This window comes from Maylandia zebra, linkage group LG7 (genome assembly GCF_041146795.1).
Source record: "Maylandia zebra isolate NMK-2024a linkage group LG7, Mzebra_GT3a, whole genome shotgun sequence".
Classification (NCBI taxonomy): domain Eukaryota; kingdom Metazoa; phylum Chordata; class Actinopteri; order Cichliformes; family Cichlidae; genus Maylandia; species Maylandia zebra.
The window spans coordinates 69,281,071-69,299,746 of record NC_135173.1 but is presented as its reverse complement, the minus strand read 5'-3'; the positions used below and the strand labels follow the sequence as shown (position 1 = coordinate 69,299,746).

At 43.6% G+C, this 18,676-nt stretch overlaps 1 protein-coding gene across 1 annotated transcript in view; it reads right to left on the bottom strand.

Annotated features, from left to right (window-relative positions):
• Positions 1-18,676, bottom strand: part of LOC111501024 (sodium channel protein type 4 subunit alpha B) — a 66,975-nt gene that overhangs the window by 21,794 nt on the left and 26,505 nt on the right. The window contains exons 20-28 of the mRNA XM_076887005.1: positions 17,882-17,945; positions 16,897-17,051; positions 15,419-15,592; positions 12,433-12,534; positions 11,232-11,516; positions 11,024-11,077; positions 10,777-10,914; positions 10,557-10,661; positions 7,590-7,860 (exon numbers count right to left, since the gene is read on the bottom strand). Coding sequence (XP_076743120.1) covers positions 7,590-7,860; positions 10,557-10,661; positions 10,777-10,914; positions 11,024-11,077; positions 11,232-11,516; positions 12,433-12,534; positions 15,419-15,592; positions 16,897-17,051; positions 17,882-17,945 — 1,348 coding nt within the window. The remainder of the gene's footprint in view (positions 1-7,589; positions 7,861-10,556; positions 10,662-10,776; positions 10,915-11,023; positions 11,078-11,231; positions 11,517-12,432; positions 12,535-15,418; positions 15,593-16,896; positions 17,052-17,881; positions 17,946-18,676) is intronic.

The window sequence follows — 18,676 nt, the reverse complement described above, 5'->3', positions numbered from 1 at the left end:
ATTAACTGTAAAACCGAAAAAAATAAAATATAAAGTCTATGTTAAAATGATGCTGAATTTTGATGTTGCAAATCCAGAAGAAAGTGAGAAACTAATGTATGCAAGAGTACCACCTGCCCCAGCACAGCAGGGAGGTTTCAGAGGACGGAAAGATAAGAGTAGAGATGTGTGTTTTTGCTGTGGAAAGATAGGACATTGGTTTAGGGAATGCAAATTTGCAGCTTCCAATAGAGCACGCGCGCCTCAACCACAAAATGCAGGACAAGCTCCTGCCACTAGGCGGCAGCAGAGCTCTTCCAGTCAACAACAAATTTAGCTCCGTTTTCCAGCAGCCGCAGACACCCAGAGCAAAAATGAATTTGTGTATTTCATTTAACACAAAGGGTGAAATGTTTGCTGACACTGATAACAGCTTATGTTTTTTCTGCCCTATGCACCGACATCATGGAGAAGGAACAGCCTCTGTGTCAGCTGGATGCCTCAGCAGAGAATGAACTCAACATCTTTTTGTCCGGTACTCCATGTCACACACTGTGCCAAACACGTGTACAGTCGTTACCAGGTAATCCCATGACTGGGAGCCACACTTTTGTCTCTCTCACACTGTTCAACAACATGATAACTGCTCACACCAGTGAAGGTCAAACAGTGGTTTTGTCACATAACTCAGACATAGGTTATGACATAACTACACCATGTCGACACATAGATCTAACCTACCCTATCCACTGTACTATTTCTGCAGTTACGTTGCCAGCTGAATACCAGAATATGACATTATGGTCAAAAGGTGAGAATGATGTAGGATTTATTGACTGTACACCTTATCACGCACAGCTGAAACACAACAAGCCAGTATATGTCAAGCAATATCCCATTTCTGCCGAAAAAGTCGCAGCCCTAGATGTCATCATAGGAGATTTATTGACTACAGGAGTAATAAAGCCCACAGTATCTCCACATAACACTCCTGTCAATCCTGTGCCAAAGCCTAACAAACCTGGCGTATGGCGTTTCACACAAGACTTAAAGCAAATTAATGCAGTCATTATGCCTCTGCCACCTCTCGTCCCAGACGTTCCCAGCATATTGACATCCATTCCATCCACAGCTACACATTTTACCGTGGTGGACCTGTGTTCCGCTTTTTTCTCAGTGCCTGTGCATGAAGACACACAGCCGATATTTGCATTCACACATAGAAATAAGCAGTACACTTGGACTCGTTTGCCCCAAGGCATGGTAGATAGCCCTGCTGCTTTCTCAATGGTGGTCCGTGCTACCCTGGACAGCTTCACTCCTCCGGAGGGCTGTACGTGGATGACCTCCTCTGTGCTCCGAGTGAGGAACTATGTCAAACTGCTACACACATGCTTCTCCAGCACCTCCAACAGACTGGCCACAAAGCATCGGCAAAGAAAATGCAGTACTGTCAGACTTCTGTTCAATGTTTGGGATTCACACTGTCTCACGGACAACGTTCCATGACTGCAGACAGGGTCAAAGCTGTGACCTCCGTCCCTCGGCCTACTACACAGAAGGAAATGCTGTCCTTCCTAGGCATGGTGAACTATTGCAGACAGTGGATACCAGACTGTTCTTTTCATGACCACATTCTGCGTGACTGTTGTAAAAAAGACAAGCCTCCTCGAATACTGTGGTCCACAGAAATGACTGCCTCTTTCAATGCATTAAAGGGAGCGCTGGCCTCCGCCACTCAAAGGTGCTGCCTGTGGTTGTTCAGGGGATGCCGGCCTGCCTGAGGGCAGTAGCAGCTTGCTCTATCATGATAAGGGACTGTGAGAAGCTCACACTCTCACATGACACTATTCTACACACCAATCACCAGGTCACGACCATTCTAGCAAACATAACTACACAACATATGACCGCACAACGTCGCTCAGGTTATGAAGCTACACTGACCTCCACACCAAATCTCACTATAAAGGCGAGCAGCACACCCAATTCGCCAGCACATTTATTGATCCGTATGCTGTGTTCCTCTGACCGACAGGATGGCTCAGACGGGCTTGACGTTCATGACTGCATGACGCGTATACAGGAATCCACAGCATCACGTCCAGATTTAGAGCAAACACCTATCCCAGACTCAGCCACGGTTTATGTGGACGGGTCCTGTTCAAGGCCGAATGACAACTCATTTCTTTGTGGCTATTCAGTGGTGACATTGCCTGACATCATACTAGAGGCTCACTCATTACCATTTCACTCAGCACAAAAAGCAGAGCTCATGGCTTTAATACGCGCCTGTGAGCTACATGTGGATAAGCATGTGACAATTTACACGGACAGCCGTTATGCGTTTGGCGTCGTACATGACTTTGGCACATTGTGGAGACAAAGAGGATTTAGATCTGCTGACGGGAAATCAATTACTAAATTCTGATTTTGTTCAAAGACTTTTTCAGGCTATACAGCTACCATCAGCCATTGCAGTCGTTAAAACGAAAGGACACAGTACAGCTGACACAGACGAAGCAGCAGGTAATGCCCTAGCAGACATGACTGCCAAAGCTGCAGCTGCGTCACAGCTCCCACCTCCACAGGAAGTATTATCTGTGCCCCTACAGCTGCCACTTGTTACACTCCCAGACTATTTAGAAACAAATGTTGATTTAAAATTTATACAAGAGCAGGCCTCTGCATCTGATTACACCTATTGGGAGGATAATGACTGTACCTTAGATGACAGAGATGGCCTATACAAAATTTTGAGGGTTTGATTGCCCTCCCATCTTCCCTGCTGCCAGTCCTTGTCCGACATTTTCACGGTGTGAGTCATGTCGGACAGGGAGGGGTAATAGGGGCAATAAAATCAAGATTTGTAATTGAGAAAACATTACATGCAGTAAAAAGCATATTAGCAACCTGTCTAACATGTGCACGAACTAATGTAGGGAGACCAAAAGCAAAACATCAGCATTTATCACAACCAGATTTTCCATTTCATACATTATGACTCCATCCGCAGCAACCAAATTATCTCCATTTGAAATAATCATGGGAAGACCATTTCCAACACCATGGTCAGCCTCCAGAGGGGCACCGCTATTGGAAGGGGACATAGACACTGCATTGTCCGACTATGTTCACAATCTGGTAGAAACACTGAATAATAACTATCAGAAAGTTTGTCTCTCTCAGCCTCTCCCCTCCACAGTTCCACCAGTGGAGACATGGAGACGCGGTGTTGGTGAAGTCGCTAAAACCAAGGACACTCGGGGAGGCTGCGTTTTCCAGCCCCCAGACTGTACTTGCAGTGACGAGAACCAGCATCCTCACAGACGGACAACCTCAGTGGATTCATGCCAGCAGGGTTAAGACCAGCCCAACCAGACCACCTCAGGTGTCGGATCAAGTAGACGACGACTCAGGCGAGCCAGCGCCGGGAACCAGAACAAATAAACACACACAGGTAGATGACGACTCAGGCGAGCCAGCGCCCGGATCCAATCCACCTACACACACGCAATCACTGATTAACACACAACGCCTGAAAGAGCCAAGACTCAGAGAGCTCTTTGATGCTTCACCTGAACAACAACAAGGTACTCGAACATCCAGTAGGAACAGAAAGCCGAGAGTACCACATGATGTCTAACTTGATAAAGATAGACTCATTCCATCCTGATCATGGAGAAAATGAAATGCCCATTGTCATCATACGACGTTTATTCTATGTCTCTCGAACCTGGGACCAGGCCAGGAGACAACTGAAGAACTGTTTTTCTTATATATTTTCTTATATATTTAGGTTATTTATCACATCTATTGCATTAACCTTAGGATTTTTCTTTGCTATTTTGTATTGTAGACTGCAACCATGTACACATTTCTGCAGGTCATATTTTGCTGACAATACCTCATGCTCTATTTTACGAGACACATACTTAATACGCTCCTCACAATCAGTAAATGGCAACATAGACGCCCCTAATAAACCATTTTATGCGCCCCCTAGAGCAGGAGTCAACTCCTGGTATGAAAATGCTAGAACAGCTGCTCGTGATTTAGGAAACAGTAACTGTTATGTCTGTTCAAAGGGTAATCCAGAACAGGTTATAGTAGGATACCCCATATCCGGTTTCCCCCTCACTGAGGGACTAGAGGAAATCGGCGGAGATAATGCTCTCCTTAAAGACACTTTACAGTTGACTCTGAGCCCTCTCGACTGCTTACTTAGACACGCACACACACCAACTAACCCTGAGACTCCATTAGGCGAATTATTGAAGTTATCTAATGACACCGCAGGGACCTGCGCCCCAATGAAACGCCCTAAGAATAGGTTAAAACCCTCACTGCCCTTAGGACAGATCCCTTTCCATTTTAATACTAGTATGATATGTCTGCGCAGACTAAAGTTAACTGGCCCAGACACCCACATAGATTATACAAAGGATAACTATACATTCTTCTCTGACTCCCCAGGTGCACGCTGTAATGAGACATGGCTAGCTGTCTCTGTGGCTGAAGTTTTATCATATCTGGAGGAACACACACACAGTTCAAGTTCGAGCGGAGAATCGATCATTGTTCCCCCAGAGGGTGTATTAAATGATACTGACTCGGGGGAGTTAGTTAAATCACACATGGTCACGTGTCTAACTAGAGCAATCCCTAACGGTTATTGGATGTGCAATAATACTCTCAGATTAGCCTTACCTGTTAATTGGACCGGTACCTGTGGTCTAGTAACTTTAGCTCAAGAACTACTAATACAACAAACCTCGGATCTGCCTGTATCCAGCAGACGTACAAAACGCTCCGCTTACTCACATAACGTTTACATAGATGCTATAGGAGTTCCACGCGGGATACCAAAGGAATTAAAGGCACAAGGAGAAATATCAGCAGGGTTTGCCTCAATACTACCGTGGATACAGGTAAACAAAAATGTAGCCTGGATCAATTATGTTTATTACCATCAGCAAAGACATACCAATCTGACCAATACGGCCCTTAAAGCCCTAGAAGAACAGATGTCTGCTACCTCTTTAATGACCATGCAAAATAGAATGGCCTTAGATATGCTGTTAGCTGAGAAAGGAGGTGTTTGCGCGATGTTTAGAGATGTATGCTGTACTTTCATTCCCAATAATACCGCCCCTAACGGTTCATTCACACAAGCTATGAATAGACTTGAAGCATTGCAGATAGAACTAAGAGCCAATGCAGGTCACGGTCAGTGGCTAGACAAGTGGCTGCAGGACACGTTTGGAAAATGGAAGGAACTAATTGTAGCCTTTGTAACCGTTGCAGCATGTATTATTTTGTTTTTGATGATTATTGTCTGTTGACTGATACCATGTATATGCTCTCAGAATTTTTGACATTAAGCTTGCTCGAAGGACCAGTTACATTTATGATTTGTTTTACGTTTATGATTTGTCTTTAGATTATGTTATTACATTCTGTCTTTATACTATGTTATCATTTTATGATAAAAGGAGAGAACTGTTGTGATATTTTGATACCATGGTAGCATTTACAGGATATTGTTTTATAGTGATATTATACAGGAAAACTGTTACTCAATAAGCCAGCGGTGTGCAATTGCCCATGCGTGCAGCTTAGAGGGAACATTGCCGAGGATACTTGTTTGTCAAACTTAGCTGAAAATGTTTTTTAAAAAATTGGTTTTGTAGCATGTTAACACTACAGTATTGGAAGTAAAAATAACTTGAACTCCAGTTTTGAAAACACAACTTTCTTTTTTTGTTTTTATAAAGCTCTGACTTGTATTATGAGTACACTACACTACAGACTAGCTAAACGTCGCAACACACGACAACACACGACAACACACGACAACACACGTCACAAATCTCTCTCTCTCTCTCTCTCTCTCTATCATTTTTTGATTGGTCCACATGGTATATTTTCCGACCAATAGGAAAGTGTGGGGGGTTTTTTGGGTGTTGTTTTTGCTCGCAGGCTTTCGAGCGTTTTCCTTATAAAACCCGTCAACAACGACAGTATTCAGGAAGAAAACCAAACATTGCAGATATTTTATCATAACTCTGGTTTTACGTGGCCAATCAACACAATTTAAAAACTGGTATAAAGTCCACACTTTGTCCGTCAGTTGTTCCGTCTGTCCTGCTCACATCTCCAATGGTTGTACACGTTGTCATTAACGTGGCTTCACTCCACATCAGCCGCTTTGCTCGCTAAAACACCGGTGTCGGCACATAAGGACACTGTCATAGCCAGTCAGCGACATTGATTAGCTGCGTATACACGAATGTGAATCGCGTGATTGGCTGGACTATGGGATAAGGTGGCATCGTTCTGATCCCATACGGGAGCAGCCAGTCAGTCACTGACTAACACTGCAAAACAGAATTGTTAAAGTTTTAATTTTAATTTCAATTCAGGTTCGATTTCTTTTTTTGTGTGCAGAGACTGTGCCAGCAGTGCGCAATTGCCCATGCGTGCAGCTTAGAGGGAACATTGCCGAGGATACTTGTTTGTCAAACTTAGCTGTTTAAGAGGACACCTAAGTTGTTAACAGTGCCAGAAAGAAAGGTGCCAAGGGGTCCAAGAGTATCAGCAAATTGGCCCTGTGAAATATGGTTGTCGAACGGCACGATTTCTGTTTTCTTCTTGTTCAATATAAGAGAGTTATCAGAGAGCCAATCTTTGACCTCTCTCAAACACTCTAGCAGACAGTGTACTGATGACCAAACATCACCAGAGAGCCGAAAGTAAATTTGAATATCATCAGCATAAAAGTGACAGGAGATATTATACTTCTCTAAGACAGAGCCTAGGGGCAGCATATACAATGAAAACAACATAGGGCCCAACACAGATCCCTGGGGCAAACCACAGTAGAGGGGAGCAACAGAGGAAGAGCGAGTAAGTATGTAAGACCTGTCCGACAGATACGATCTAAACCAGTTCAGGGCATTACCCATTATGCCTACTGTGTGCTCAAGCCTCAATAGGAGGATATTATGGTCAACCATATCAAAGGCAGAGGTCAAGTCCAATAAAACTAAGAACGTAGAGCACTCTGAGTCGGCAAATAAAAGAAGGCCATTAAGGACTCTCAGCAGCGCTGTTTTGGTGCTATGGCGTGGTTTAAAGCTAGACTGGAATTTATCGCTGATATTATTTGCATCCAAGGAGGCCTGCGTCTGTGAGAGGACCATCTTCTCCAATGCTTTAGACAACAATGGAAATAACACAGACACACCACACTCTTTCTTCTGCTTTTGATGCCATAAGTGGAGGTTTTCCACACAGGCCAGGTTTGGATTTGGGGTTTTTTCCCCTTAATAATAAACACATTCATTTAGAAACTTCAGTTTGCGTTTACACGTGTTATCGTTGACAAATATTTTCATTGTTTGAGCTGAAACATGTAAGTGTGACAAACATCAGGAAATCAGGAAGAGGGCAAAGACATTTTAAACTGCAGAAACCATGACACGGACTGACTTTAGAGTAAAAACAGGGAACATTGTACTTCCTGTTACAGCCCGCAGACATTTGCAGTAACTAACCAAACTGAGATCAGATAAGAAAATAAGATTGTTTCTGTGTGTAGGACTCACCTATAATGGACAAAGTGAGAACCACAAAGTCCACAATGTGCAAGACATTTCTGAAGTAATGCTGTCTGAGTGCAATGATCTTCAGGATAAACTCAACAAGGAAGATGGCCACAAGGATGAGATGGATCCAGTTCAGGACAAGTGACTTCTCCTCACTCTGATCATCAGTCTCCACCATTAGAACCACCATGTTGAAGAAGATAACCACCACCATGAAGATCTCAAAGTACAGAGCGGTGACCAGGTCAAACAGCCAAGCCAGGCAGCAATTCTGGAGACAAAGACGTAAGCTTTAAACACTCCGGCAGTCAGTCGGTTTGCTGACACTGCAAATAGTTTTCAGTAAAAACCCTCTTACAGGAGAAACTTTGTCATTCAATGTTATCTTAATCACTGCTGAAACAGAATTTGTTTCTTCACCTCCACAGTAGGAGGCAACAGGCTAATATATGAAGGCTGGTGTAAGAGTCTGATTGACAGCTGATGACTCTCTCTACTGCACAAAATGAGACTCGTCCTTACAGTCATTAATCTGACAGCTCTAACATTCATTACCTTTATTACTGCAACGCCTCCATACATGCCTTCACGTGCTACATATGAACATATATCCATAAGTATCTGGACTCTGATGCGTATTTTAGTGTCTGCACACCGTGAGTTTTAAAGGTTTGTAAAAATATTCCATCAACTGTTGTTTCATGCAGTCCCCCGTTTTCAGAGGCTCAAAGGTGACAAACAGTAAAGCCCATTCCCTCATTATTCAATGAAAGTTTGAGCAGTTACAAAACCTGAAACTGATTCAAGGTGTTGTATTTAGGATCAGAGCATCTAATTGAGTCAAGGGGATTCTTGAGGAGGTTGGTGAAACTCTTTGAAAGTCTACGATCAATACAGAGAGTTTACAACAAGATGCAAACTACTGGTTACACTCAAGAAGTGCTAGAATAGATTTTACCAGAAAACATCTAAAGGAGCGTGCACAGGTCTGAGAAACATCTTTGGGCTGATGGAAGCGAGATGAACTTTCAAATCAAATCACTTTTATTGTCACATCACATGTGCAGGTACTCTGGTACAGTACATGCGAGTGAAATTCTTGTGTGCGAGCTTCACAAGCAACAGAGTTGTGTTAAAATACAATAACATAAGAACAAGCAAAATATAAGAATGGGTAAATCTGAGAATTATATGAATAAATATATGTACAATATAAGAGTCTATGTGCATTACTGAATGTGTATACTAAATATAAATATCTACGTGTGTGTGTGTCTATACATATTTTAAAAATTAAATAGAATAAACAATAAATAAAATATATAAAATATACAGAGGTTGGTAGTTGGACATGTGCAAAACAGTGGCATTTATATACAGTGTGGAGTGCATAATGTTGAAGTTCTCTTAAGTGAAGCTGAGGTGACTATGAAGTGTTCAGCAGTCTGATGGCCTGATGGAAGAAGCTGTCTCTCAGTCTGCTGGTACGGGACCGGATGCTGCAGAACCTCCTTCCTGATGGAAGCAGTCTGAACAGTTTATGGCTGGGGTGACTGGAGTCCTTGATGATCCTCCCCGCTTTCCTCGGGTACCGCTTCCTGTAGATGTCCTGGAGGGAGGGAAGCTCACCTCCAATTATCCGTTCAGAGCACCGCACTACTCGCTGGAGAGCTTTGCAGTTGTAGGCGGTGCTGTTGCCATACCAGGTGGTGATGCATCCAGTGAGGATGCTCTCAATGGCACAGTGATAGAAGGTCCTGAGGATGCGGGGGCTCATGCCGAATCTTTTCAGTCTCCTGAGAAAGAAGAGGCGCTGCTGCGCCTTCTTCACTGTTTTGTTTGTGTGTACTGACCACGTAAGATCCTCAGCCAGATGTACACCAAGGAACCGGAAGCTGCTCACTCTCTCCACAGCAGCGCCGTTGATGGTGATGGGGGTGTGTACTTCTCTGCACCTCCGGAAGTCCACTATCAACTCCTTTGTCTTTGCGACGTTGAGGGTGAGATGGTTGTCTTGACACCAGTGGGTCAAGGCGCTGACCTCCTCCCTGTAGGCCGTCTCATCACCTTTGGTGATAAGACCCACCACTGTAGTGTCGTCCGCAAACTTCACAATGATGTTGGAGCTGTTAGTGGCCGTGCAGTTGTAGGTGTATTATTTTCCACCCTGATTTACCAATAAATTCTTTACAAATCCTACCATGTGGATTCATGGATTTTTTTTTTCACATTCTGTCTCTCACAGTTGAAGTGTACCTCTGGTGCAAATTACTGACCTCTGTCATCATTTTAGGTGGGGGAACTTGCACAATCGGTGGCTGACTAAATACTTTTTTGCCCCACTGTAAGTCCACCTGGAGTTTACAACTCTCTGCCATCTATAATCCAGTTCTGAGATCCCTCCCCAGACGCCTTAACACCCACTCACATCCTGGGCCATCTGGCCTCAGGAAATCACATGACAGGGTGGGGCCGGGTTTCACCATGAGCTCACCCGAAACCCTGGCTGATTGTGACCCACACCCGTTTTCACACCTTGGCTCATGTGATTAGGCAGAGGATCATCAGGGGGTCCTTTGTACCTCTTTGGGGGGAAACTCCCACTGGGTTTCAATCTGGGACTCTCCACCATTTGACCTTAGAACTGAAGAAGCTTCTCGGATGAGAGCTGAAACGTCTTCAAACAACTAACGGTTCTCTTTCCAAGCTCCTTAGATTCCCATTTCTTTGGCATTTTTCACAAATTCAGCAAAAGAGCTCAAAGATACAACTTGAAACTGGTTGTTTCCTGAGTTGTGCATCATGTGTGGACACAACATTAGTTCATCCCTTGAGTTAGGAGCCTCTTTTGTGCCTGAATGGGTCAGAGTTGGGTAATCTTCTGAAAGTGGTCGGGTACAAGGACTGGGCTAAAAATGAAAATCAGCCAGCAGTTGACAAAGACTGAAGAACTATATCTGAACTGACCTGAGGTCGTGGAACAGTTTTGTTGCGTTTTTCAGAGAATCGTTTCTTTATGGTGCTCAAATATTTCTGCTGCTGGTCCGTCACAAAAACATGTTTCCCTCCGAAGTAGAGATGAGAGACAAGAGCAAAGTTAACTGACAGAAACAGGAAGAACGAATTCAGCCAACACTGTGGAGCTTCTACAGACTGATGCCCAACTGTGTGTGTGTGCGTGACCTATCTTGTGTCTCTGCTGGTGGATCGTATCAATGATGACTCTAATGAAGAGGTTCAGCGTAAAGAAGCAGCCGATGATAATGAAACAGATGAAGTACAGGTACATGTACACATTGATCTCGTAGCGCGGCTGGTCTTCCACCTACACACACACACACACACACATACAGTGGTTTTAACACACACACACAGTAGTAATATACCAGCAATAACAGCAACAGTAATAGTACTGATCCAGCGTGTATACTGACTTGTCTGGAGTCCACAGCTGCATACATGATGTCCATCCAGCCTGAAGACGTCCCCTGACCCACAATCAACACAGAGTTTCATTAGAAAAACAATGAATTCAAGCTGTATTACTAAATGATACTGACTTTAGTTAGCTTGGTTATGTTTTTTCCACACAGTTGATGGTTTTATGCATTCTAACTAACAAGTTAGAGTGTTCACACTGACCATGATCAGCAGCGACAGGAAACCCATCCCCACATTGTCAAAATTAAACGTCCACGTCTTCCAGTTGACCTCAGAGAAATTCTGATCCATCAGTGAAAAGCATTCAGCCATGTTGTTCACCACGTAAAAGGAGAAAAGCTCCTCTGAAGTCTCATTGTAACAGTAAGAAAACTTTCCTGCAAACAGATTCACTCCTATCACGCTGAAGACAAGCCAGATGACCAGAATCACCAGCAGCATGCTGAACATGGAGGGCAGCGTCACGGCAAGCACCTTCAGCACCACCTGCACACAGACAGAGACAAAAAGGTCTCTGCTGTGAATCAGCTCACATCCAGTTAATAAGCTGCCTCCACGTTGGCTCTCCATCCAACAGGACTTTAGTTCTGCCAGGAAAGTTCACTATTAGCTACTGAAAGACCTGAAAACCTGTAAACAAAAACTAAGCAAATGATATACAACGTAAACAATCATTCAACTTGGGGTGTAAATTGTGTGACATGCAACTGGCTTTATACTAGGGTTACAAGGCATTGATAAGTCCTGGTAAGACCAGTCGCCTCTCACACCTCTGTCATTAGGACAGCTACACCCTGGGGAACCCAGTCTTGTGCCTGGCTGAGCAAACGGAGCACAGCCGCCAGTCTGTGGAGTAACCTCCTCAAGTATGGACAAACTTTCCTCTGAACGTCAAAGGACAGTGTGTTCTTTTTGTGTGGTCATACAGATTTGGGAGGCTGAATAACAGGTTGGCGATTAAAACTCACAAATGCAGACCTGCACGCATTACTGAGACAAAAGTGATAAAGTCCTTCTGCTTACACCAGCGATTAAAATACCTGGGCCACGTCTGTAGGATGGACAACCGAGAAATAAGAAAACAAAGATTGTTTGATGAACGCTCCCTGAGTTGGGTGAAATCGAAGAAACTGTTAGGGACAGATACCCTGCAAATAAGGAGAATGATGATGGATAGGACAAACCTTCAGTGTCTATGGGAAATAACAGACACACCCTAAGGACTCAAATCTCCTAAAAAGGGAACACAATGATGAGTAGAGCAAAAGAGAAAGTCACACGAACTCTACAAATCATTTAACAAGCAAAGAATTTCATAAATATTTGATCTTCTTTCTCTAGCAGAAGAGTACACCTACATCCTGCTCGGCAATGTCTGTATCTGTATGAGTGCCTGCCTCACCCTCATGCCCTTGAAGCGAGACGGGACCCTCAGAGTCCTCAGAGCTCTCAGAGGCCGGCTGGTGTATCCAAGCATGTTGCCCATCAGGGAGAACAGAGACACCTAGAAGACAGCACAGCGGTGACAATGTGATCCACCTGTCTCTAATAATCGGCTACAAGCCACAGGCCTTCGAGATGGCAGTTGTTAAACATTACTTAAATACAACCCCTTGTCCCAGCTGTCTTAGCTAATTATAGGCCAATCCCCAGCCTTCATGTTATCGATTCTTGAAACAGTAGTTGTCAACAGCTAACAGATCATCTGCAGAGGAATGGCTTATTGGAAGAGTTTCAGTCAGGTTTCAACTGTAGGAAATCAGGTCTTTGCTCTGTCTTTTGTATAATGAATCTGTAGTGATCTTTGAATGGTTTCTGATGCAGGGGACTGTTCTGCTATCATTCTGTCCAGTGTTAGTGCAGCCTTTCATACCATTTACCATAACATTCTGCCTGACAGGCTTGAGGTTTAGGCTGGTGTATGTGGCTCTGCCTTAGACTGGTTTTCTTCTTACTTATCTGACAGGACTGTCTCTGTTAGAACAAACCATTGTATCTGTTGAAGTCATTCTGATCAAAGTTGTCCTTGTTGTGTTTAAAACTGTAAACCTTTTCTTGAACTGCGTGCAGATATTTTTCCTCCCCTAGATCTAGCATGGTGGGGGATGCTATTAGCTATAGTGTTTAACTGCAGGCGCACTTGCATGTAAGATTCTTGTTTCCTTATTTAGTAATGAATGTTTACTTCCTGCCATTTATGGGCTCACCTGTGCTTGTATATGGTGGACCGTTCAAGGAGTTGAGCCATGTACGGGGTGTAATATTGGATTCTTCTCTGGCTTCCACTTGCATATAAAATATTCATCATATTGCTGTTCATTTCATTTAAGTAACATTTCTAAGTTATTTTTAGACTATTGTAATAACCTGTTTTCCAGCTTGGACAAATCATTGCTTTCTTTCTTCATTCACAGACTCTGGATTTTTTGGTTGTTCCCTGTAAATGACTAAAGACGAGGGGGCACAGAGGCTTTCAGTCTGTGGCACCAAGGCTGTTGAACAGTCTACCACCACAACTACACTTAGTGGACTCTGTGGACTAAAATCTTTTTTTAAACAGGCTTCAGAAGTTTTATTGGAATGATTATAGGTTTATTTATTTATTTTAAAACTACCTGTTTAGTTTATTTTGTTTTATCAAATATTTTTATTGAATATTTTAGCACTTAATGTTCAGATTTATTTGACCCTTTTGTGTACAGCGACTCTGTGAAAAGTGCTTAATAAATAAATAAACTTAATAAATAAACTTTGCTTACTTCTCATAGAGTTCACAGCACAGAAACAGCTTTAGTGAAGGTTACAAATGATCTTCTTATGGCCTCTGACAGTGGACTCATCTCTGTGCTTGTCCTGCTAGACCTCAGTGCAGCGTTCGATACTGTCGACCATAATATCCTATTAGAGCGATTAGAACATGCTGTAGGTATTACAGGTACTGTGCTGCAGTGGTTTGTATCATATCTATCTAATAGACTCCAGTTTGTGCATGTAAATGGAGAGTCCTCTTCACACACTGAGGTTAATTATGGAGTTCCACAGGGTTCAGTGCTAGGACCAATTCTGTTTACATTATACATGCTTCCCTTAGGCAGCATCATTAGAAGACATAGCATACATTTACACTGCTATGCAGATGACACCCAGCTCTATCTGTCCATGAAGCCAGATAACACACACCAATGAGTTAAACTGCAGGAATGTCTTAAAGACATAAAGACCTGGATGGCCGCTAACTTTCTGCTTCTTCATTCAGATCAAACTGAGGTTATTGTACTCGGCCCTGAAAAGCTTAGAAATATGGTATCTAACCAGATTCTTCCTCTGGATGGCATTACCTTGGCCTCCAGTAACGCTGTGAGGAACCTTGGAGTCATTTTTGACCAGGACATGTCCTTCAAAGCACATATTAAACAAATATGTAAGACTGCTTTCTTCCATTTGTGCAACATCTCTAAAGTTAGAAATATCCTGTCTCAGAGTGACGCTGAAAAACTAGTTCATGCATTTATTACTTCCAGGCTGGACGACTGTAATTCATTATTATCAGGAAGTCCAAAAAACTCACTGAAAAGCCTTCAGCTGATCCAAAATGCTGCAGCAAGAGTCCTGACAGGGACTAGAAAGAGAGAGCAGATTTCTCCTGTTTTGGCTTCCTGTTAAATCCAGAATTCAAAATCCTGCTCCTCACATACTCTTAAACCAATAAGGTCTTAAATCATCAGGCCCCGCCTCAGATGGCCCCGCCCCTCCCTGAGCCTGGTTCTGCTTGAGGTTTCTTCCTGTTAAAAGAGAGTCTTTCCTTCCCACTGTTGCCAAAGCGCTTGCTCATAGGGGGTCATATTATTGTTGGATTTTTTCGGTTTCCTTAACATTACTGTAGGGTCTTGACCTTATAGTGTAAAGCACCTTGAGGCAACTGTTGTTGTGATTTGGTGCTATATAAATAACATTGAATTGAACTCGATTAAATTGAACTGACCTCATTGTACAGGAGAGCAGTGAAGCAGCAGGTTCATCTTACCCAGCCTGACTGTGTGCTGTTAGTTTATCTGTTCAAACTGAAACAACCCCATTTCTTTACTACAACGTCAAATACTGACATCCTGTCAAAGCCGCCCACACCTCAGACATGAACAGCCCGTCCTTTAGCTTCGGTGCCATCACCAATGCTGAGGTGGGTCTATGATCCCCAGCTCCACACATGGTTAAATGCCCCACATCATTTTTCGTTCATTCCAAGATTTAGTCAGAATGCTCTTACTGATACAACCCTCCCCATTTACCCAGGCTTGGGACCAGCACCAGGACAACACTGGCTTGTGGTCCCTCTGTGACTGGCTTTGTAAAATACTGCCAATAATCGGTGCTGCCGATTGTGCTCTTACATCTAGGATGAGGAAGTCGAGCCAGCACCAGAAGCTTGTGAAGTATTTCTTGAATCCAAAAGCGATCCACTTCAGTAGCATCTCCACCAGAAACACGAAGGTGAACACCAGGTCTGCCATCTTCAAAACTCTCTGCAAGACTGGACGATGCCCCAGGTAGATGTCCTCAAAAACCTGTTCACAAACACACGCCTGTTTACTCACAACAAGCAGCATATGAGACGATCTAAGGACAACCACTGTCATTCTAGCAGTGTGACCTTCTGGTTTAACAGACGACCTGCTGTCCTGTTTGTTCTTCATGAGCTCTTCTTTTCTGTCTGTGTTTTTTCCCACCACCCTCCGACACATCCAGGAGATGGCTGCTCCTCCCTGATTCTGGTTCAGATGGAGGTCTCTTTCTGTTAAAAAAGGGATTCTTCCTTCCCACTGTCACCAAGGGCTGCTCTTGTCATCTGATTGTTGTGATCCTCTCTCTAATATTGTAGACTGTGATCATCTGCAACTCTGGCGCTTTAGTGAGGGGATGTTTTGTGTCTTTTAGAGCAGCACCTCTGCAATAATAAGACATAACTTTTCTACCCATGAACAGGAAACCACCCCAACAGCTCCAAAACCCAAAAAGGTTGATTCAGTTCATCTGAACGTTTTCAGTGGGAGAAACGTTTCATCATCATCAGGTGACTTCTTCAGTCTCAGCTGACTGCAGGTTTCCAACCTTATAAACAGTAGATTGCACAAGCAGATGACACAACACAGAAAAGCCACCTCGTCAGGACAGGACTCTGCAGTCTATTCACACCTACAGGCCAGTGGACACTCTTTCAATGATGAGGATGTAACATCCTGGACAGGGAGGAATGCTGGTTTGAAGGCGGAGTCAAGGAGGCCATTTACGTGAAAAGGGAAGGACCATCTCTGAACGGAGGAGGGGCCTAAGGGTACATCTGTCACCATCTTACAATGCTGTGATTGCAGCCATTCCCCAACTCTCTGTGAATGGGACTCATGGTTATTGATCAATCGTCTTTGATCAATGGTCAAAAGAATTTGCATATTAACGATGAAGGAACTGACCTCCCAGCCCATTGTTCCTTCAGTGGTGCTAGTTTCAGTCAGTGTGCAAATGTCCTGTTTATATGGTTGGAGACCTGCAGTCAGCTGAGACTGAAGACGTCCCCTGATGATGAAAGTTTCTCCTGAAAACGTTACGACCAGGTGTACAGATTCAACCTTTGGGATTTACTTACCTGGATGATTGAGCATGCATCAAGACACTGATCCAAAAGTGACTTCAAAGACCAAATCAACTGTCTGTGGGTTCATGCAGGTCGCTATCAGTGCCATATGTTTAGCTCAGTGGTTTCAGTGTGGAGTTAAGCCAGGAAGATAAAACATGTCCAAGTGAGTTCAGGGTTTGAATGTGACATGAATTCATGATGTATATTGTCAAATATGTATTGACAATGTCTGTTTACCAGAGCTGCACAGCTCAGCAGGATGATGAAGACGATGGAGCCCTCAAAGAATTTGTGTTGCACGATGCAGAGGCAGGCTCTCCTGAAGTTAGACCAGACCCTGCCGGTACCCTGGGATGTGTCTATTTCCAGGAACGGACAGCAGATGTAACAGCCTGAAACACATCAGAGGCGTTGCTGACTGATTGGCTTCTGTTCTCTTGATGTAACGGAAACAGCTGCAGTGAAGGAACTTTGATATCATCTCTGTATGTCACAGTTTGTTGAACTTTTAAATTGGGTCTACATCATCCATCAAACTGAGGCACTGAAAACTAAATCATGCACAGAAGAACCAAAAGCTGCAGTTCCTCTAGCAGAGGCTCCAGCAGTGAGCCGGTCGCCATAGATTTAACATGTCCCTATGTTAAAACTTTACAGCACAAATAAACATGTTTACAGCCTGAGACCAAATCCATATCCATAATTTCCCCCTTTCATGACAACTGTAAGAGAGTGAGAGAAGGTTTGTATTGAGCCTTAAAGTTGGCATTATTAGGGGCGGGGCCTCTTTGACTAACAGGTGGATGGTGACACAGGCGGGTGTAGCTGCTAGCTGTCTGCCAATTGCAGTCCCTGAACTGGACCTCTGGACCGTGTTTGTGCTGTTGGAGCCTTTTGGATCATTTTTATTACAATCATCTGACCAATAATATGGCTGCTGTGAGGTTGACTGGACCAACAGACATTCAAGAAGTCTGAGGTCCAGTTTCAGGGACTGAAACTTGAGGATTTTATTTGGATGTTACTGAACACTAATTAGCAGGTATCCGAGTCTGTGTGATCCAAATATGGTGAAACATGAACACGTTTACCAAAGCTCAGCATTTACGTAATTACTCTCACTGCCACAAGAGGGAGACAAAGGTTTGTCACTGCAGGTTTAAACTATTTTACATATAATAATTTGATATAACAGTGTGTGTGTGTGTGTGTGTGCTCATACTGTTGCAGCAGCAGTCCTCAGGTTCTGGATGAGTTTCATCTTTACGTTTCTGCATGACGTCACACTGCAGACACAGAAGTTCACAAACATAAATAAACTTTAATGTCCTAGTTACTTTAAAATACTGTCACCGGACTAAGTGTTCACACTCTGAAAGCTCACGCGGTTTATGTCTCGGGTCTTTACTGTGTCTGTGAATTCAGGATGGCTGATTTCAGTCCTGCAAAAGTCTGATGATCACCTTCTTTAAACTGTTGCAGTGATTTTAACATCAGCAGCTGCTGATGAATTTCAAACTAAAACCTGAACTTTACACGGTCCAGTCGTCTGCCTTAAACCTGTGTGCTGTGGATGTGTGTGTGAAAGCATCTCATCGCTGTGTTTCACTCAATTCATCATAAAGACAACTGCAGTTATGCTGAAGCTCTGATGATGCTGCGGTCACATCGAGGGTGGAGAGATGTTCTTCATGCACAGTGATCACAGTGAGGAAAATAGTACTGTGTAATAATAAATAATAATAATGGATTGGATTTATATAGCGCTTTTCAAGGCACCCAAAGCGCTTTACAATACCACTATTCATTCACTCTCACATTCACACACTGGTGGAGGCAGCTACAGTTGTAGCCACAGCTGCCCTGGGGCAGACTGACAGAGGCGAGGCTGCCATATCGCGCCATCGGCCCCTCTGGCCAACACCAGTAGGTAAGTAGGGTAAAGTGTCTTGCCCAAGGACACAACGACCAGGACAGAGAGCCCAGGGATCGAACCGGCGACCTTCCGGTTACAGAT